General features: G+C 55.3%; 1 protein-coding gene across 10 annotated transcripts in view; it reads right to left on the reverse strand.

The window, feature by feature from the left end:
* The window catches only part of SEMA4D (semaphorin 4D), a 123,237-nt gene that overhangs the window by 7,057 nt on the left and 95,138 nt on the right, over nt 1-21,042 (reverse strand). For 6 of the 10 annotated variants that reach the window (XM_057548857.1, XM_057548856.1, XM_007193415.3 and 3 more), the window contains 10 exons: nt 20,874-20,967; nt 20,113-20,226; nt 19,152-19,303; nt 17,948-18,123; nt 17,709-17,865; nt 16,487-16,709; nt 15,595-15,710; nt 10,166-10,338; nt 10,034-10,077; nt 6,828-9,169 (listed from right to left, as the gene is read on the reverse strand). In XM_057548857.1, coding sequence (XP_057404840.1) covers nt 8,241-9,169; nt 10,034-10,077; nt 10,166-10,338; nt 15,595-15,710; nt 16,487-16,709; nt 17,709-17,865; nt 17,948-18,123; nt 19,152-19,303; nt 20,113-20,226; nt 20,874-20,967 — 2,178 coding nt within the window. In that variant the 3' untranslated portion in view covers nt 6,828-8,240. Of the gene's footprint in view, nt 1-6,462; nt 6,673-6,827; nt 9,170-10,033; nt 10,078-10,165; nt 10,339-15,594; nt 15,711-16,486; nt 16,710-17,708; nt 17,866-17,947; nt 18,124-19,151; nt 19,304-20,112; nt 20,227-20,873; nt 20,968-21,042 lie in introns of those variants that run through there. The other 4 variants (XR_009008680.1, XM_057548862.1, XM_057548864.1 and 1 more) reach the window with 1 other exon arrangement.

Consider the following 21,042-nt stretch of genomic DNA (forward strand, 5'->3'; position numbering starts at 1 on the left):
CCGCCTGCCCTGAGCACCCAGGTGGCTCAGAGCCGGGCAGGAGGGGGTGCAGGCCCTACTCCCTGTGGGCCCCGGGGGACGAACAGGCCCTCTGTTCCTGCTGTTCCCAGTAACGGGGTTGGGGCGGGGATGGTGCGGTGCTGGGCCAGGCCCTGCCAGCCCATGCTGCTACCCTAACTGCCTCTGCCAGGCAGGCACCCCAACAATGTGGACGAGGGGGGCCCTCTGGCTCCTTGCCCAGGGACCCAGCTCCCTGACAAGTGCCTGCTGTTCCGCGTGGACAGCACCGCCCTGGACAGGCAGGCTGTGAGGCTGAGCTAGACCAGAGCAGCCCTGCCTGATCACAACCCTGCCTGAGAATCAGCTTTTAAAAGCTAGATTCCATCTCAGATGCCCGCCAACCTGGGAAATCACATAAAACGTGATTTCATGCAGGATGGTCAGCAGTACAAGGAATACATGTGCCTGTGGCTGGAGTTCACTGAGCAGGAAAAACAAATGATAGAGCCAAAGGGTTAAAAACCAGCACAGAAACAGCTGGCATCGGGGTGTGCTTGCGTGCGGGAGCCTGTGGGAACGGCCAGGTGGGAACGGTGGTGGGTGGACATTTCTCTGTCACGTGCTGGGCTTTTTAAAAGGGGGAGAGACTTCTAGTTTAGACATGATTACTTCTGATGGATTCGTCGCCAGTCAGGTCCCCGTGTGACCAACTTGGGACCTATTCACCTTTGTGCAGTCCCTGCATCAGTGACCCACCACGTTCAGGATCCTCAAAGAACCTTCCTCCGAAGGGAGAGTCAGACCCTTGAACCGGACAATCCTAGGAATGAATCCCGGGACAATGATCAGAACCCACTGAAGCCGTTTCTACTGGAAATTAGGAAATGTCCCGCAAGGGGTCCCCTGAACGCTGTGGCAACCACCCGTGTTGTCACTGATCAGGAATCACGTTTAAGATTTAGCAACACGAAAAAATAACAATAACATTATATTAAATCAAGACAATATGTAAGTACATTGTGTATGTGTGGACCTGTGTGTGGACACATGCACGTGAGAAAAGGCCTAAAAGCGGCCATTGTGCCAGGGGGGCTGCAGCTGGTTACATTTGGGGGTGACTGGGTTTTGCTCTTCATACTTTCCTGAAGTTTCCAAATTCACCACAACAAACAAATACTGATTTTATGATAAAAATAAAATGCTATTTGGAAGAAAGACACATTACACAGGCTCTGGAGAGAATCCTGAAAGCTGTTCAGAAGCGTTTTACACAGCAGCCCCCAGCCTTCCTGGCCCAGTGGACGAGCCCTCAGGGGTCTGTTTAGTTGTTTTCTGGGCAGGATTTTTGGGATTTCTGGTGTTTTGTTCTATCACTATAATTTTGCATAATATAAATTTTTGTATAATATACAAAACAAAGCGTTTTGTACTCTACCCATAGATAACTCTATACATACTCTCCATATACATTCAGATGGACATACTTGTACATATACGCACACGCACACGTACACAGCCCCACGTCTGTGTGCATGTGCCTGGGTGCCTGTCAGTCGGGCAGAGGTACTTCCTCCCTTTAACTGAATGCACTTGGTGACACCATGTTCCATTTAGTCGTTCCCTGGCCAGCAGGCACCTTGGCGGAGTCTAAGTTTAAAAGCTGACACGCGCGAGGCATTATTGATTAAGAACGGGAGACTTGTCTCTGAATTTCAGACACTGAAGTCGGGTCTCATCCCCTTGCCCTGCTCAGTGGTGCCACGCTCCGAGCCCCCCAGGACGGGGGCCACGAACATGGGTCACAGGAGCCTCTGGAAGGTTCTCATGACTGACACTGGGACAAAGAACCCGGGTGGCCTGAGCTGGGGATGATTCGTCACCCCGAACCACATGGGCCAGGACCTCGCAGCAGCCAAATTCTCCTTCGACCCATGGTTGCCTGGGCACAAACAAGGACAGAAACCACATGTACCTCCACGGTGAGGACAGCGTCAAGCACCATTGAATGTTCTCTAAATGTGTATTTAACGGTAGTAAAACATTACATATGTTAAAGTACTTACGTTCCATTTATTCTTTTTTAAAACTATCCAACTCATTCTGAATGCAGAAGAGATTAAAGAGAGAGGGAAAGCGACAGTTAAAACCGGTCAGCAGGGCCACCACATGACGTCCGTGGGGACCCGGGGCAGCAGGCCAAACCCAACTGTCCCACAGGGGCCTGCTCCTCGGAAATTCGGGGCCACCAGGAGTCTTGGGTCCCAGCCCACCTCAGGATTGCGGGACTGTTGGCTCCATCCTGCCCGCACCTCGACCCACACCGTCTAAGGAAACCCACTGGTGTAGAGTTCACTCTACTGTGTGACAAAACTAGAATCCCTCCGAGCAATGGCCTCTCTCCAAGGGAAGCCGGCCCATCCTAGAGGCGGAGGGCCTGAGAGTCCCCAGCTGGAGGGGGTCGTGATGGGACCCACCCTAAGTCCTCAGGCCACGTCCTGACAGCTGCCCCACTGCCGTCCGTGCAGCTCCAGGCAGCCAGGCCTTCCTCCAGGCGTCCTCCTCCGTGTGGTCAACTCTGACCCCAGACCAGTGGCCCTGGGGCCAACCCACCGCCCATACTCACGCCCAGGGTCCTTCCAGCTACTGGGTGGCCGGGTGCACCCCTTGGGGGGGGCTCTTCTCCGAGCACCCAGAGGCTGCACGCACCAAGGACACTCACTCCGGATTCCCCGGCGTGGCCCAGAGTTCACACCTGTACAGAAACCAAGAGAACCTGCCCGGGAGAGGAAAGGGGCTCTTCCAGGTCTCCACCACCCCAAGGTCATCGGCTTTCCTCCTCAAAGTGTCTCAAGCCCATCACACAGGTGCTGGGGCGCTGTGGTCAGCTGAAGAGTGACCCCCAAAATATCCAGATCCTAAACCCTGGGACCTCATGTGGCAAAAGGCGCTTTACAGACAATGTCGTGGGCCATGTCGGAAGGAGTGGGAGATGCCTGCACGGCTGCCAACTTCACGGGGTCGCGGGAGAGTCTCTTCTGCAGATGACTCTCCTGCACACAGAGATTTCCAGAAGCCCAGGGCCAGGACTGCCGCGTCGTAAAGGCATGTGGATTATCACAAACAACAGAAAAGACAGACAGCGCTTCTGGCGAAACCACTTCTTCAAACACTCTAAGCACTGAGACTCCAGCAGGGGCCCGGGGCTGCCCCAGCGTGGAGGGGCGTCCTGACTCTTCCTGGAAAAACGACCAACTCACGGGTCCACTATACCCCCATGGCTTGACCCTCGCCTTTCAGAAGCCCTGACACGCACACTTGCACCAACTGTCGCTGCAGGAGCTCCGAGGCCCAGGCCGCTTCTGCCCCTCTGACCCCGGTGGCTTAAAGGGCCCTGATTTCTAACACTGTAGTTAAAACATGAAAGGCCATCCAAAACCTGAATATGCAAATGTCACCCAAAGTAGAGAGGACCCATTCTTAGCTTTAAAAACAACACAGGTCTAACTCTGACATAGAAAAATAGTTGTATCAGGAATGAGGGCAGGGCCGTTAGGGTGAAGAGAAGTTCTACTTTTGTTAAAAAATTATACAGATCTATTTCTGTCTGTATATATGTGCACGGTGCATGTGCAGACACACGCTTTGCACAGACATGCATATGGACGCATTATCAATCGCTGTTACACGTACAGGCCTGCCTTGTTTTACTGTGCCTCGCTTTACTGCACTTTGCACACACTATGTTTTTTACAAATTGAAGGTGTGTGACAACCCTGCATCGGGCAAGTCTATCGGCGCCATTTCTCCAACGGCATTTGCTCAGTGTCTCTGTGTCACATTTTGGTAATTCTCACAACATTTTAAACTTTTTCATTATTATAATTTTATGGTGACTGTGGTTGGTGAACTTTGACGTTACTATTTCAGCTTGCTGAAGGCTTGCTTGATGATTAGCATTTTTTAGCAATAAAGTACTTTTAAATTAGGGTACATAATGTGATTGCATACTTAATAGACTACAGTATAGCATAAACGTAATTTCTAGATGCATTGGGAAATCAAAAAAATTGTGCAACTCGCTTTATTGCAATAGTCACTTTATTGTGGGGTCTGAAACTGAACTCACAACATCTCCGAGATATGCCTGTATGTTTTATCTGTATTTTTAGCCAAAATAAAGGTAAATGTGCTCATGTGCACGTAGTGGGAGATTTCTTTGCTTATCTGTACTATTCTAATTTTCCCACAAGGAGCATGGATTATTTCAGAAAAGTGAAACATGACTAAATGCCTTCGTAATTTCTCCAGCTCAGAACCCCTTTTCTATATTTGTCAGTATTTTCCTAACTCTCCACTGTGCACATGCATCGCTTTCAAATGGAAGACAGCCAGCAGTGAGGAGAACCACCCCAGAACCTGGAATTTTTCCTCCTCACACTCAAGACTCAGGGCTTGTGAATGGAAGCATGGCCACAAGGCATATCATGCAGAGTGCTTTGGACCAAAAAGAAACACACACACACACACACACACACACACACGTGGATGTGTGTATACATGTCCACACAAGAACAGACATACATGCACACAAGTGTGCACACAGATTATGTCAGCAGACAAAGCACACACACATACCCATGTACACGCATATACACATGCACACATACACACATCAACATACAGACACACAGGCGCACACACACATTCCACCAGCATGATCTGGAGATGCAGAGAAGACAGTGAGCTGAGAAGCCCCTCAGAGTCACCCAGCCGCGAGGCCATGCCCACCGTGAGAAGCCGACCTGGCCTTAGCTGGGCCAGAGCTTGAGCCACTGTGAGATGGTTTCCTAAGCCCAGCTCTGCAGTGACACTCAGGCCGAGGCCACGTGGGAGCAACCTGGACGGGGAGATGCCTGCAGGCAGAGACAGGAGCCAACATTTCTGCAGAGCCGCAGCCTGACAAGAAACTTGCTCTTTAGTTCTGGTGCCTTCCGGGACTCGGGGGAGGGGATGGCCAGAGACACTGCCTTTTTAAACACTGTACACTTGAACACCCACATTGCACAGTGAACCGGCTTTGGCTACGGGGCTAGGTTTAGAGGAAGAGGGCAGCCAGCGCCTGCCTAGATCTGGACGTGTCATTGGGGACACCCAACCCAGTGACCTGCGGCAGGATGAGCCGGGGGACCAGGCCTGCGTGGGGTCTCAGACAGAAGGGACATGCTCTCGTCCACTCTGCCCCTCAATAGCAGGCTGCCCTCGGGAAGAGCAGGTTCCCCGAGTGCAGACACGAAACTGCTCTGTTGAGGGGCGGGTCCTCAGAGGCCCAGCTAAGGGGTCCCTGAGGGCTTGTGTCTGCCAGCAAGGGGCCCTGGTGTCCCCAGCACCGAGCCTCCCCGCCTTCCCACCACCGAGAAGGTTCCCCAGTGTGACTGTGGAGGACCCTGCCGCTGTGGGACGGGCCTGGGGGCCTGAAGCAGTTCCTGGGCCCCTGTCCCAAGGGAGTCAAGTGGCCGAGAGCAGCACCCAGGTGACCCGGGGCCACACGGACCCGCCCCTTGCAGGTCTGTCTGCAGAAGTCCCCTTCACAGGCAACTTCCCTGCCCACTGCCCGAGGCCCAGGCAGGAGTCACCAGTGGCCACACGTGCGGGGTCACAAGTGGACAGAGCCACTCAAAGTCTTGTGAGCCAACTCCACAGGGGATCAGGCAGCAGCATAACACTCAGCAGCTTCTCACAGCTTGCTTAAATTCTCAAAAACAGGAAAAAAATGAGATTTGCTTGTCCTCCTCATTAACTTCATTCCTCGCCTCTGAGCAAAGAGGACAAGCCGCCAGGCCTGGAAAGTGCCACGTGTTTTCTCCCCGCAGCTACTGATGAGTTAGAAGACGGCACCCTGGGGAGACCGGGCCACCGGGCGCTGCCCAAAGCCCAGGACACACTCGGAACGTGGGTCTGGCTGACGCCCCATCCCAATACCATCCAACACAGTGCCAACGCCTCCTACATCCGAGGGGGCACGCTAGACTCCCAATCTTTTCTGCGTTTAAACATCTTGAAGCAAGTTGTTAAAACAATTCCATTTCTGGAGGCTCTACGGTTAATGTTTTAAATCTCCAAACGCCACATACATCAAACCCAAATTGTTAGCCGACAAAGAAGTAACCCTATATACCAGCAATTGGAAAGCTGCAGTTTGTAAATAAACTTTGGTGCCCGTGCAGCGGCAGCTTTCAAGCTACAAGGCAACAGCTGAGTAGTTGCAACAGAAACCATGGCCGGCGAAGCCAAAGAGTTTGGCCCTTTGAGGAAACACTGGTCGGGCCCTGCTGTCCCCAGGAACAGCCTCGGGGTAACAGTTTAGTGTCGCTGGGGACCACCGGAGAGGTGCAGCCAGGAAGGCCGTGCTCGTGGAGGAGGCCCCCACTGCCCGCCCCCCACCTGGACAGCTGCCCCGCTCACCTGTGGCATGGCAGAAGAGGTGGAAGGTCCCCAGGGCATGCACGTGCTGGGCCTGGTCGCTGAGGAAGGGCGGCAGCAAGGTGACCTGCAGGCGGCTGTCAGGCCCCGGGCCCGAGGCCGGCCAGGGGCTTCGGGGAGAGGAAGATGAGTCAGGGACCAGACAGGACAGGGAAGAGGACCCCGGAGGAGGAAAGGGCAGAGGAGATGAGGCTGCGAGACAGAGGACAGAAAAGAGAGAGGGCTCTGAGGCAGAAGTCGTCAGGAACACACCACATGCCAGAGAAGGGGACCAAAGTGCAAGAAAGAAAGGGGCCCAGGCCGCGCGGGGAGGTGGCGGGAGAGCCACAGGGAACCACGCGCCCGCGTCAAGGATATAAGCTTTTGTTTATTCGGTTACTTTCCGAACGTATACAATTCAAAGTAGAAAAATAAAAACAAAGTAAATCTTATAAAACACAAATGTTTACACCAGAACGGTCGAATCCTATCATGCTGGAAGATGACACCGTCCACACAGGCCACACACACACTCAAGAGTTTATTGCTCTTTGCCACGGAAAGAAAGGCTCCTCCATGTGGGTGTCTGGAAAGCAGGAAATGGAGTGTGACGTCGGTGATGGTTAGACTGTGCCGCCCACTTGCACCTTGAGAGGGCGCCAGGCCTGGCAGGTCCGCGGCGGCGGCATCTGTGGGAGGGGCGCTGTGCTCGCCAGCCTGGCTGTCCCCGGCCGCCCTGCTCTCTTCCAGTTGGGGACAGCTTGGTCAGGCCAAGTGGAGAGTCTGGGCGGGCAGAGGGCATGAGACGGAAGCAAAAAGAAAAAGGAGATGTTCAGATGGCCAAGACGTCCCGGTGAACGTTCTGTCTGGGCAGGAGGTTCTGACCGGTGGCCATGGGCACTGGATTGTAACACACTTGTCCCCTCAACTCTGGGCCGGCCCGGCTCCACCCAGAGCACACTGGGGCCCACATCTCTCCCTCCAAACCCTGCCCGGTGTCATGGGACATTCCTCCACAGCCTTCTCCTCAAAAGAGTTAAAACAAGAGTAAAAAAAAAAAGGTACAGAAAAAAAATCTCTCTGAAAACAATACTTCCCTTAAGGAACAAAATTAAAAAAAAAAAGAAAAAGAAAAAAGGACATGTGCTCAAGACATGGTTTTGTCTACATTTCTAAAAGCAGAAAAGAATGCATTTAGCAAAAGTAAGATTATCCCTGAGAATCTTAAGCAACATAAGCCATACCTTTACCCTAATATACAACAAAATCCAGAAGATGTACATCTTCCAAATATTCAAACATCTGCTTTAGTAATTTAAAAAATAAACGACCCAACACACCAACATAATTAAAGCAAAAATCCTAAAAAGTAATTACGTGGAAGAAAAGGTTCGTGCCAACCTGGACAACAAGCGATAAGTTACCAATCTGATAAACTAAAACGTCATTTCCAATCTGGAATTAAATTCTCTTTCAGTGGCTGCTATGAGGAGGGGACGCTCACGGCCCAACTCTTCCCGGGCCAGTGGCGGCCTGGCCGTCTTCCAGCCGCAGAGCGGCCTCGGGCGAGCCTGCAGGCACGACTCCGAGGGCCCCACCGACCAGCAGGCCGGCCGCGATGCTCACCAGTTTTCCAAAAGGACAAAGAGAAACCAAGTCACAAGCGCGACCCAAGAGAAAAGACACAGAAGACTGAGGTTTGCTGACGACGGCTACCTACGCAGCACTGGACGGGGGACTGAACTGGCAACACAAAGACCTCCCAGCGAGTGGCGGGCGCCTCAGTCCCCGTCCGCGTCCGAGTCGGCGAACTTCAGCTCGCACTTGACGTCGAATGGCCGGTCCCGGACCGGGAGCTCGTCGATCTTCTGCGAGTCCTCCCGGTCGGTGGGCAGCCTGCTGGCCATGGTGTCCTGCTCTGTCTCATAGCCGGTGTCCAGGGCCGGCTTGGGCTGCCCGCCGTTCTGCTGGGAGAAGCTGCCCTGCTCCACCAGCGTCTCCTTCACGCTCTGCTCGCAGTCTGAGAAGTCCGACGCGGGCTGCTTCTTCCCCAGGAGCATGGCCGAGCGGAACTTTAAGCACTGTCCAGGCAGGTAGGCCTTATAGCAGTTGTAGGTGAAGAGGCAGAGGAAGAGGGCGAAGAAGAAGAGGAAGAGAAACATGAGGAGACGGTTGTCACTGGACTTGAGATACATCGTTTTCTCCGAGTGGACCTCGGGGACCGTGTTGATGACAATCTTTGGTTCGCAGGACGTGCCGGTGGGCCCCTCGGGGCTGGACGGCGGGGCGATGGCACTGGGCGTGGTGGCCTGCACGGCCGGGGTCTGGGGAAAGGAGCCTCGGGTGGGCCCCGCTGACACTTTGGAGGTGATCCTACTACCTTCTGTCCGTGTGACCGGCGAGGTGGAGACCACCGGAGTTCGAGGGACCACCTTGACCTCCAGCACGTGCTTGGCCACCACCTGCAGGACTGTCTTGTTCTTGACCCTCTCCTCAGACAGGCACTGGTACACCCCACTGTCTCCTTCTGACAGGTTGAAGATGAGCAAGTTCTTCCTGCCCACCAGGCTGTACTTGGGGCTTTCGGCCTTGAGCGCGCCGTTCTGGAACTTCCACACCACCCGGGCCAGGTTGGACTTTTGGGAGCATTTGAGTTCTGCTGTACCACCGTGCTTGAAAAAATGCTGCAGGTAACTTTCTTTAATTTTATCTGGAACATCAAAATAAACGTGCACAGCGTCAACAACCCTGCTCGATACTTCTTTCAAAACTAGGGTAACACTCACAAGAGGACACAAGAGTTTCACCCTGTGGAGCAACATGGAATCTTCCAGAACAGCAAGGAGATAAAGACATGCGTGACGGAAGAGCAAAGATTAAGACCCCAATGGCAGCCCTTGGGGACAAAGAAATTGAAGCCAACTCTGAGCAGAAGAAATCCTGTTTCGCACCCTGATTTCCCAGGAGAAAACTCCCCAGGCCGGGGAGGCTGGGCAGCGGTCAGCTGTGCCTTCTGGTGGCGGCGCTTTATCAAACAACGGGCTTCTGCTAGCCGCTGCCGGGTGTGCTAGCCGTTCGGTGGGCCTTGGCGCCCTCCTCCTAAACTTGTCTTAACTGATGACAGCTAGCGAGCGGGTTAGGGATGGGAGGGCAGGAGCCCAGGGCACGCCTGCCTTCAGCTCGGACATGCCTGACCTCCTGGCAGGGGTGGGATCCCCCGAGGGGAACGGGGACTAATCTCTCATGAGTTCCTCCCTCCCGTTCACAAGAGGGGTAGGTTTTGTTTAACGCGCCCCAAGCTAAGCAGAAGAGAGAGGATGCATCTCAAGAGCAGACGTCACAGTTTGGGATGGAGAGCGCCTTCCAGTAAACAAATACACTCTGCGTGGCTTCAACATCCTGTTCTGTGATAAAAGGGACAGAGAAACATCACGGGGTCTGCCACGAGATTACTTGACCTCTGTTCCGAGAAAGAAAAACAAAACGTACGAAATGCCACACCAGCAAAGCATCATGAAATGGTTACGTGACCTGGCCGTCCCTGAAGAGAAGGCAGCGAGGACGAGCAACTTACCGGGGCAAGCGGACGCATCCCCGCTCATCTCCTGAATCAAACCCCTGCAAGACAACCGGGCACAGGTTACACAGTGCATGCGCTTGACGCCAGGGGGCTGGGCGGAGCGCCTGCATGCAGTGGGGCCGGTACCTGCTGGGGCCGTCGGTCTGGTGCAGGGCGATGCAGGCGGCCGCGGCCGGGCTCCAGGCGCAGTAGGGATCCCGGGCCAGCACGCAGTCCTCGCAGGTGCCGTGTTTTCCGCAGAAGGCCACGGGGGCCTGCACCACGCCCGAGTTAGAACCGGCATAGACAAACCTTCTGCCCTGTGGGTGTGAAACAGATGAGAACGGTGGGCACTGGGTGGGGGCAGCCCTCCACGTGCCAGGTGCTTCTCTAGCTCATGGGGAGTGATGACAAAGCATCGTCCCGAGCTTCTGGAGGCAGAAGTGGAACGAGGCCAGGTTAGATCCAAGACAAATCTGCACTGCAGCGTCGTGACAGACGGGTGGATTTCGGGCGGAATCCACGGGCTAACTCAGAGAGTGCTGGGCCTTGGTCCAAATCCCTCCCCTCCCCCGTCCGAGCACCCACCCTCATCCTACCCGCCAGCAGTGCATCTCTGCACCTCCTCTGCCCCCTCTGTGCGCAAGAAGACCCACTAGCTTGACACTCCCGACTGCCCTCCCAGCCTCACTAGACCAGAGGCCGAAGGGCACAGCCTCCGAAGCCCATCTCGTGCCTGCAACACGCGAGCACCAGCACACAGATGCCCGTGTCAGTGTGTGAATCCAGCGGGGCCGCAGTGAACGCAGGTGGAGAGTGAACAGAGCTCTAGTAAACAGAGTTAAACAAGAGAGGAGGCATTCGTTTCTCACGCATCTACGTTTACGAGAAATGAACGCGGCTGGGGAAACGGACAGCCACACTATGAAGCAGAGAGCAAAGCAGGCTACTCCGTGTTCTGGAGTGCTGGGCCTGGGACGTCTCCACCCTCAGGCTGATGCCGCCAGCGCCCGCAGCACTGGCAGGGAGCCGGGCGCACGGGCGGTTGCGGCAGGCTGATTTTCTCACGGAACTCAGCTAGAACGAGGGCTCCCCCACGGAGTCCACCTGAAGCCCAGCAGCAGACCTAGGGCTGGCAACTCAGATACGGCATTTTCCCTCTCCTTTGCTGATGAGCCTCTGTCTCACCTTGACGTTCTAGGAAGGCCGTTGGTTAATGTCAAAAGATTCCCACGTTTACACAGAGCTTAGTATTTTAAACACAGCCTCTATCCTCTGAGGACATGTTCTGAATTAATTTCAGAGTCTCGCTGGAGTGCAAAGGCCCTGGCGTTACCCCAGATCTCCTGGCCTGTGATGCCTTGAAGGCCCAGGGGTCACAGACCCACCCGTGTGTGAGCACAGCCGAGAGAGGGCAGTCCCCTGTGCAACAGAGTCAAACTGTGATGACAGGTGGTAGAGAGAGTCAGGCCCAGTGCCGGCCTGGCCATGTCGGCAGAGACGTGGGCAGATGAGGCCAGGTGAGCCCATATTCCTAAGAAGGAATCAGGACGACACCCTGCATCACAGTTGGGATCGCGTGGCTCAGAGGTGAGGAAAAATTTCCTGGGGAGACCGGCCAAGTGGGCAACTTCAGTGGAGTCCTACGGAGGGGCCCTGGTGAGGGCTCGGACACTCACGGAGAGCGGAGCAGGTGGCCTGGGGAGCCCCACGTGACCCCTGCAGGCAGCTGCATCCTCCTTGCACCACAGCCTGCTCAGCCCAGCCTCCAGCCCTCGCTCCCCAACAGGGCAGGGCCTCACCGATTCCAGCGAATGTGGACGGGAAGGGAACAGAAAAGTGGCTTGAGATCCCACGGCAGCAAGCGCTGCAGGCAAGGCCCATGGGTGGACGTGCAAGTCAGTGGGCGAGAGGCAGCGGGGTGTGTGTGTGGCCTCAAGGTCACCCACAAATAAGTGTCAGCCGCCGCGGGGGCTGAACACGGCCCCCAAACTCTTCAACTCCTCCTTCCAGGAGCTGGGGCTTAGCTCCCCGCCCCCCAGGTGGACCGGACCCACTGACCACAGGGTGTGGGGACAACGTGGAAGGAGAAACCGAGTAACTCTGAGAAGTCATTGAATCCATGTCCCCGAGACAGTGGTCATCTCCCCAAACGCTCAACCCCAATTTCAACACGAGAAAACATCAGATATGCCCAAGCCGAGGGGCGTCCACAAAACGCCGATCAGTTCTCTCCAGATGTGTGAAGGTCACCAAGATAAGGGCAGAGGGGAGCCGTCAGACAGACACCGAGGGAGGCCACGGGGGGCCCTGGAGTCAAAACGCAGGTCGTGGGAACGCGGGGATTGGGCGTGTGGAGGTGAGTGCAGGCGCCGTGCCAGTGGACCTCCTCAATTAGACAGGCGTGCTGGGGAAGGGCCGCAGGACCCCTGTACTATTCACCCCAGCTCTTCTGTGAGAGAAAACAAGCCGGCCGGGTACCACCCGGCACCTGTGAGATCTGCTGAGCACGCACGTGCCCAGGTGCCCTCCTGCTGGCCCCTTGTGGGTCCCCGCCCTCTGGGTGACTGTGCCCTCGGCCGCAGCACCGGGCTCTCTCAGTCACATCTCGGTCTCTGTGTACACAGGTGGGTGATTGTGGGTAGACATGGCCAGAGCTGGAGGAGCTCCCACCTTTGCTGTACAGGTGGCACCTCACCATCAAAGAGTGTCCCCAGGAAAACCACACTCAGCCTGCTCCATGGGCCCAGAGCACGCCTGCCATGTACGCACAAGAGACTGGAGAACACGGCTATTCATGCAGCAGGGGGAGAAGGAACCCGAGTGTCCACCAGTGGGTGAATAAACCAGATGTGGTGGATGCGTGGGATGGAATACTACTCAGCCCTGAAAAGGAAGGCTGAACATGGATGAACAGCTGCTACAACATGGATGAACCTTTAAGACATTATGCTGAGTGAAATAAGCTAGTCACAAAAGGACAAATGTTGTAGAATTCCACTTATATCAACACGAGGTTCTTAGAGTAGTCAAACACATACAGACGGGAAGGAGAATGGTGGGTGCCAGGGGCTGGGGAATGGGAGGAAGGGGGGAGTCAGTGTTTAATGGGTTTGGGGTTTCAGTTTTGTAAGATGAAGAAGTTCTGGAGATGGATGGGGATGAGGGTTGCACTATGTGAATGTACTTAATGGTGCTAAAGTGTACACTCAGAGATAATTAAAGTGGTACAATTTATATGATGTACACTTACCACAATAAAAACAAAAAACAAATGCACTCGTCAGGGGAGAGCAGGTAGTGACAAGGGACACCCCCCTCCCTGGCAGCCCCTCCTGTGCTCCCCCAGCCCTGTGGCAGCTGCTCGTCAGTTCTCTGCAATGAGAGCCAGGCATGATCGACCCAGAAGAGGCTGCTGGTGGGGAATGGGGAGGGGGGAGCGGGTGTCTTTTTACCCCGAACAGCCGCTTCCTGCTGCCACGGCAGCACGGACAGCATTCTGAAGCCACCCTGAGCCCACTAGCCCAGGAGAAGGTGTGGGACCCCATGGGCACCTGAACCACATCCCAGCGCAGTGGGGGCTCCTGTGGGAACAGGCAATTCCCTCCCTGGGGTGCCAGGCTCCCTGCATGGCTCGCCCCCGGCCACATGACCAATCCTGACCTCAGGCAGGTGAGCACAGGACTCACCTGTCAGACCTCCCACAGGGGGTCCTGCCCCCTCCCTCCCTTCTCCTTCCCCCATCCCTCCCATGGGATCGGCACCCACATGCCCTGGAAGACTTGGGTTCAGGATGGCAGGGCCAGCTGGGTCTGTGAATGGTGTCGTGGAGCAGAGCCGAGCCCTGTTCTCACCACGTGTCTGCACTGGGGGCCCGGCCTTGGTTCTGATGAGTACTCGACCATTTGGAGGCTTTGAGGGTGCTTGCCCCAGCCTGGCTGAAGCACCTGAGCAACGCGGCAGTGGCCAGAAGGGCTCCCGGGCTTCCTTGTTTCAACAACGATGCAGGTGGGCCCAGGGGAAAGGGGGCCAAAAGCACCCACCCGAGAGGTACAGATGTCTGGTAGCCTAACCCCATTAGGCTATTTCGTCTTCCTTCCCTTTTAGAACTGGAGCGAGAAAACACACATTGCGGCGGCCAAGAGGGGAAGTGACCCTGCTACACGAGTCTGAAAACCAGATCCAACTCCTCAAGCTCATGATGACGGGGAGAGGACGAAGGACCCTGTGTGGAGTTTGCAAATACGCGCCTGACCGAGAGGTCGCCTTCTTCTCTTTCTCGCCTGGCTATCGGGAGCCCCTTCCTACTGCCCACAGCCCAGGGAGGAGTGAGCCTGGGCCCCACGGGCCGGGCGGAGGCCCCTACCCGGAGCCAGGGCAGGGAGGATGTTCTGAGGGGCTGGAGGAACAAGCTCTTTCCAGCATGAAGACAGGGTGGCCCAGGCGTGTCATGGGTCAAAAGGGAAAACCTCAGCAACAGGGCGACACCATACGAAGCAAGGACAGCCTGGCTTGGTGCTCCCAAGCAAGGCTTTACAAACAGGGTGCAGGTGGGAGAGGCCACGCGATGGGTGGGCCTGCAGTGGAGGGGAATTCGATGCGTGGCCAGGCTACCAATTTCTGATGCTGACCAGAGCCTGTCAGCCCAGGGGTCACGGCATGGGGAGTCACAGGGCAGGGCTGGGACAGTCCCAGGGTCGGCCGTCCCTCATCGTGTAGATGAGGAAACTGAGGCGGGACTCACAGTCACGCACCTGGAGCCAGGATGTGGACGAGGTCAGCCGGTGCCCGGCCTGCACTCTGCCCTTCACTCTCCACCCCGGCTGTAAACCGGGCGGCACGCTTCCCAAAGGCCACTTTGGATGTACAGCAGGGGACAGCCTGTGGACCACAGGGCAAATCCAGCCCGCTGGCTGTTTCTATACAGCCCATCAACTAACAGCGGGTCTCACATTTTCAAACGGTTGAAGAAAAATCAAAAGAATAATGTTTTGTGACATATGAAAATTCCACAAATTGCAAAGCTCAGTGCCTGTAAATAAGGCTTTGGGAGAACATAACAGGGCTCACTTGCTTCCGGACTGCCCACGGCTGCTCTCAAACTACGACAGCACAGGCTTCAGAGCCTCAAACATTCACTCTTGGCCCTGTACGGACAAAGCGGGCCGGCCCTGGTGAAAGAGACAGCGCCCCATGAAACGGGGCTTTACAGACACGGCGCGCCGTTACTCAGAGGACGCTTTTCTGTGCAGACGAGGAAGCTGCACGGAGGGCACACCCGCTGGCTGGGTCTCACCCTCACCGAGTTCCGGCACCAGAAGTGTTTTCACAGGCCAGTGAGCCCCCCGACGGCATCGTACGTTGGTCCCAACAACTCAGTGAGGTTCTGCAACTTTTAGGACACAGTTTGCCTTCCCTGCACCCCATACCCCACAGCTCATGGAAGGACTTTCTATAAGCGCCTGAAGGTCGGCTCCTCTAGGCCAGATGGATGACGGGGCCTGCCCGGCCCAGCCCGGCCCAGCCTGTGGTCACCGAGACGCGGGGCCATCCAGCCGGCCACCCAGTCACTTTACCTTCTTGGAGGACAGCAGCAGGGTCTGGACAGGCTCGAAGTCCTGGAAGAGCTGTGTCTCCTCGATGATGTGGACGTCGTTCTCAAGGCTGATGGCTTTGTGCAGGGAACCCCGGTCTGCAAGGTCAAAGCTGCAGGTTACTCCCCAGGAGGAGAGGGCGGTGCTGGCACTGTCAGCCACGCAGCCAGCGGTCACCCTTCTGCCTCCCGCTCCTTCCCCCGGTAGGAGGCTTAGAAACAGATGACGCTTTTGCATTAGACACGGAGAAGGAAAAGCCATCGGCAAAATAAACAACTGGACTGACATGGGTTATCCCATTTTTATCCGAAAAATAAACAGCCCTTTGTTGACATCAGAGTAGTCGACACCGTGTCCTCCAAACAAACGTGACATGGTTCTTGGGCTGCACTGGCCTCTGAGGGTGTCATCCTCGTGCCAGGAGCCCCAGGCAGGGGAGGCTGGCGGCTGGGCAGCACTCAGAGCTGACCACAGAGCCCGCCAGCTGCTGCTGTGCCTGGCTGCCAAGACCATTCCAGAAGACTTGTGTCGGAGTCTACGGACCACCAGGAAAGGTGTGTCTCCCACGGCAGGTCAGGACAGGTGTCAGGCAGGGAGGCAGGACGTGCCCGTGTGCCGGCTCTCACCAGCCTCCCTCTGCACCGCCCAGACCTACCACACCTGAATTTCTAGATCTGGGCCAGGACTCGCATTTTTAACCAGTGCCCCAGGTGTTCTGATGGTCACAGAGATCTGGAGCCATCCAGGCGTGGTGACTTCTCAGAAACCCTTCCATGCTCTAACAAACCACTCAGGCACCTGGGGGAGATGCTGGCTCCGGGCAGCAGAAATTCGCTGGACTCACCCATGTTCTTACCCAGGGCCCGGGACCCACCTGTGCTGACAAACATGACGTCATGGACCGTCCCATCCAGGGCCCGGGTCCTGTCCACCACGATCTGTGTGTAGTTCACGTCACTCTTGATCAGCCGGGGCCTGTTGTCTATCGGGGTCACGGAGTCATCCATCAGAGGGTGGTCTTTGACAAACTGCAGAGTCTTGTCTGGTAGGTTGAGGGAGCTGGAGAAGTTGGCGGCACGCGCCTCCCGGTTGATGCACTGCAGGAGCAGACCACCCGTTACCGCGGGGTGCACGGGCACACGGCACGCGCTCCGTACAAGAGGGGAGGCTTCCCCGAGGTGAAGAACTTAGGACTACACGGTGCATTTCTTGAAAAAATGGAAACACTGAGGTGACCTTTCCCCAGGAATCTGAAGACACAGTTATAAAGCAGGGAGGAAATGCAACTGTCTTTTTGTCCACAAGACACAATTGTGTCTCCTGTTACATAGTCAATGAAGTAATTTTCATCCATTCATAAATGAAAAAAGCATATCACACTTTTGAAATTGAAAAATACACACTTATCATTCCATAGCTCTCCCAGAAGAGAAGCCTCAAAAAAATGGCTAAAAATAGTCCAATTCTAAATATAAATAGCATAAAGGTCAAGAGCACAAAGGATCCTTTTTTCTGTCCTAGTTCTTGATGTGCGTAAACCAAAATTCACGACCACAGGTGAACACCTTTTGCTCAAAGATATGCATGAAAGGAAATGACCTGTGTTAGCAGAGGCGTACCCCAGAGAGGGGGACCACCCTGGGGGAGTGAGCTCCAAGCACCAGGCCACGCTCCCAGGTCACAGCCCCGCCCATGGGCCATGCACGTGGCCCAGCTCACCAGTCACATAGTAAATGGATGCAGCCGCATTGGCCTAGACACCCACACTCATTTCTACCTAAAATTCACTGCTTTTAGGAGAAAATAAAATGTGACTCATATTAACGAATGGAGAGTATCGCTCGTCCCTTTGCCAAGAAATCGTGTGTTTCTCTGCAAGAAACAGAAAACGAAAAAGCTCTAATTCTATTACGCAATGTTAGTCCCACAGAACAGCTGGTGCTAGCCAGAAGAGCTTTCCTGTTCGGGCGGTTTGTAGCAACAGCTGTTACACAACACACCGAGGAGAAGAAGCCAGGAAAAGGAGAGCGTGCCCACGGCCCTTCCCAGCGCCGGGTGGACGCCCGCTCCCCGCGGGGAGAGCCCGGTCCACTTACCGCCCCGGGCCGCGGTGTGGGCACGGCCCCGTTGTAGCGCACCCACTTGGTGTGGGACTGCTCCACCGTGGCGCTCTGCATGTACTTCCCACGGGAGAAGACTGCCTCGGCTGTGGACAGGTTGTAGGCGCACACGGCCGAGAGCCCCACGTTGTTCCTGGGGAGGAGGGGGCGGCGTGACTGCCCTGAAGCGGGGAGTGCAGCGAAAACAGCCCCGACCCACCCACCCGGGCACTCACAGCTGTGGGGTGAAGACCCCATAGAACACGGGCTCCTTCAGGCTGGGAGACCTGAGGACAAAGACGTCTCGCAGCACGTTGAAGACGAGGTTGCTGTCCGGCCGGGAGCAGATCAGCCTGGCCTTCAGGAAGGAGGTCCACTTCTTCTGTAAGGTCCTCAGGCCGCCCTGGTCCCCCTGTAACCCCAAAGACACACGTGGTAGGAGGAGGGCAGACTCCCCCCGTGAGCAGGTGATAAGTGATGTACTTGGGCCCAGAGCAGCTCTGCTTGAATGAAAGGAAGCCAAGGCTGAAAAGGAAAGCAGGCTGCAGACTACTAGTGACGCCGGCAACTCCTTTCATGCCAGCTCGGGTCATCGATTGAAGCACAAAACCAAACCAACAAAACCCTCTCGACGAGCAGTCTCCCAACTGCAGCTAGAACAACTGTTCGACTCTGCCCACACTCTGTGTCATGCAGCAGACCCCTGCCATCCTTGCACATGTTCACTGCTTTGGCCCTTTGGCTCATGTGCATCTCCAGATTCACAACCCGTCCGTGAGTGACTGGCAGAGCCAGGGGCTGGTGGACACACAGGCTACCCAATCTGTCTCAGGCCAATGTGTGTAAGCGTGGTCTCCCCCGAAAGGCGCTCCTTGTGGGAGATCAAATCTTCACTTCCTTCCAGCCCCCAAGTTATCTGCTGAGGTGCTCTGGTCCTGCCAGGTTCTCCGAAACACTTTTTAGTGAACTGACCACCAAGCAGCAATCGTGAAACACCCCTGACATGACTTGGTCTGGAGAGAAATACTGAAACTCTTACAACTGGATGCAGAAGAACATGAAATCGACGTATCTTTACTTATTCTGGACACAATGAAAACGCACCCCTCCCCATCTCTACGTTGGAATGGAAAAACCCCAATTCCAACAGAATTTGGTTAACACAGTACAGAGAAACTAACTCCTTATAAGCTGGGGGAGGTTTGAGGGAGGTGTGTTAAGAGCAGAGCCCTGAGGACAGGCATCGTCACACGCGGGGCGGGTGCTCCTGCGGTCTCCAGGGAGGACAAAGGGCCGAGCCCTCGGCCCGTCCACACTGACATCTGTGGCGTGGAAGAATAAAGTGGTCGGGAAATGGACATCTCGGAGGAAGTGTGGCACCTGGGCGACATGCCCTCGCCGAGGGCTGGGACCAAGGAGAAAAGGGGGGGAGGGGCTCACCTTGCAGACCCTCGCTACCCGTGGGATCATCAGCTTGAAGATGAACTCGTACTCCACAGACACCTCCGTGAAGAAGAAGTAGACCTTGTCGTCCTCGCCGTCCCCGCCCTCCGGGCTCTCTCCTATCACGTCAGCAAACACGAAGCTGGGCTCTGCAGGGAACAGACGCTCTGGTTATGCCTGTGCACACCGAGGGCCCGGGCACCCTTTATTGAGGATGTGGGAGGATGCCCATGCCACACCCCAAACAAACGCCAGGGCCCAGGAATGATGACAGTGCCCATCTTGCCCTCCTTGGCCTAAGGAGATGCCCGAGATGGGGGTTCTGAAGCACAGCCTCCCGGTCCAGCCCAACAACTGAGGGCTGGGCCTGCCGGTTGGGAGGCCCCCAACTGGGGGCCCCAGGGAGCTAGATCCCACCATAGCCTGGAGACCCACTGGAAGATATGCATTTGCCAGTTTAAACAGCACGTGCCTAAAAGAGACAAACTGCTGACCACCAGATCCAGGTGCCCCAAGGCTCTGGCTGGCTGGCCGATGCCCACGAGAAAAGTCCCCTGTGAGCATCTGTGAGCCATCTGGACCGTGAATCCAACATGGACACATGCTGTCCAGAGATAATGGTATAACATCACATGCTGATGTAATGAGCCTGAGCTCGCCGTCCTGAGCCTCCCAGATCCGTTTTCAAGAAGGGGTAAAGGCAGGCTTGAAACAGCGCTCTCTTAGCAGAGAAGAAAGCAAAGAAGCCCGTGGATGCTGGCTGTGGAGCCCCCAGCAGTTCCAGAAGCATCCCTACTGCACCGGGGCTGACGTGAGCCCCGGGACACAGGAGGGTGAGCTGCAGATGCCCTCCTGTGAGGCTGGGAGCCAGTAAAAGCAGAACTCGAGTGAGGGCTCTGCCGGCGAGGAAGCCAACCCGAGCAGAAACACACCTTCCATGACGCCACCTGCTTCTTACCGTTAAGCCAAGGAATCGCATACTCCGTTCTCAGAGGACTGTGGGAAGAATTTCGGGAGATGATGGGTTCGCTTCCCAAAAAGTTATATGACGTCCCAGAATAAAGCTCTCCATCTTCAGGCGGAAAGAGGAAAAGGGAATCAACACTAGTGCTGGGGACAGACGCTCAGCACCACATTCTCCTCCCAAGCTAACACAGGTCCTCCCAGGAAACGGAGAGACTATCGCCCTGCTTCTGGGCGCGTGTTTCTGCTTCCTGAGTCTTCTGTTTTGTTTCTTTGACATGGGTAATTTTAGGCTCCATGTTAAACTGTTAGGGGCAATGAGTAACACACGCAAGTAACTCCTGCATCCAGTAAAATAACAAACACAACAGTGGGTGCACACAAGGCTCCTGGCCTGCTCGCCTTGGGTGTACAAGGCCGTTCCAAGGCAGGTCATGGCTCAGTCACAAACGTCCCTCAAACGGGAGCATTAACTCCATGTGACCGAGTGATCCAGATGATCTGCACAAATGACAGATATAAAATAATCTCTTCCTACAAATCTAACTTGAGGACTGTGGAGGTGGCTGGTTATCCTACTGAACAATGAATTCAAAAGCTTGTATCAGCGGGTCTGTGGAGAGGCTCCCGTACCTTCTGTGAGGATACTGAATATGGGAACGAAGCAGAGGGAGACCACTGTGGAGGAGGAGGAACGGGACCTCCTGGGGGTCCAGCAGAGCTAAGCCAGGGACAGACTCTGAGAGCAGGACTCACCAACCATGACGGACGTGTAGCTTTGTGCTGGGTCGAAGGGACACCTTCCTTTGCCATCTTCATTTTTGCCCAGAAATTTAAAGGATGTTAAGTTCTGTAATTGAATGAAGAGAAAGAACACCATAAAATGTCTGAACTTCTGTAGTCATAATATATCTTTGTGGGACCA

Source organism: Balaenoptera acutorostrata, chromosome 6 (assembly GCF_949987535.1).
Source record: "Balaenoptera acutorostrata chromosome 6, mBalAcu1.1, whole genome shotgun sequence".
Classification (NCBI taxonomy): Eukaryota; Metazoa; Chordata; class Mammalia; order Artiodactyla; family Balaenopteridae; genus Balaenoptera; species Balaenoptera acutorostrata.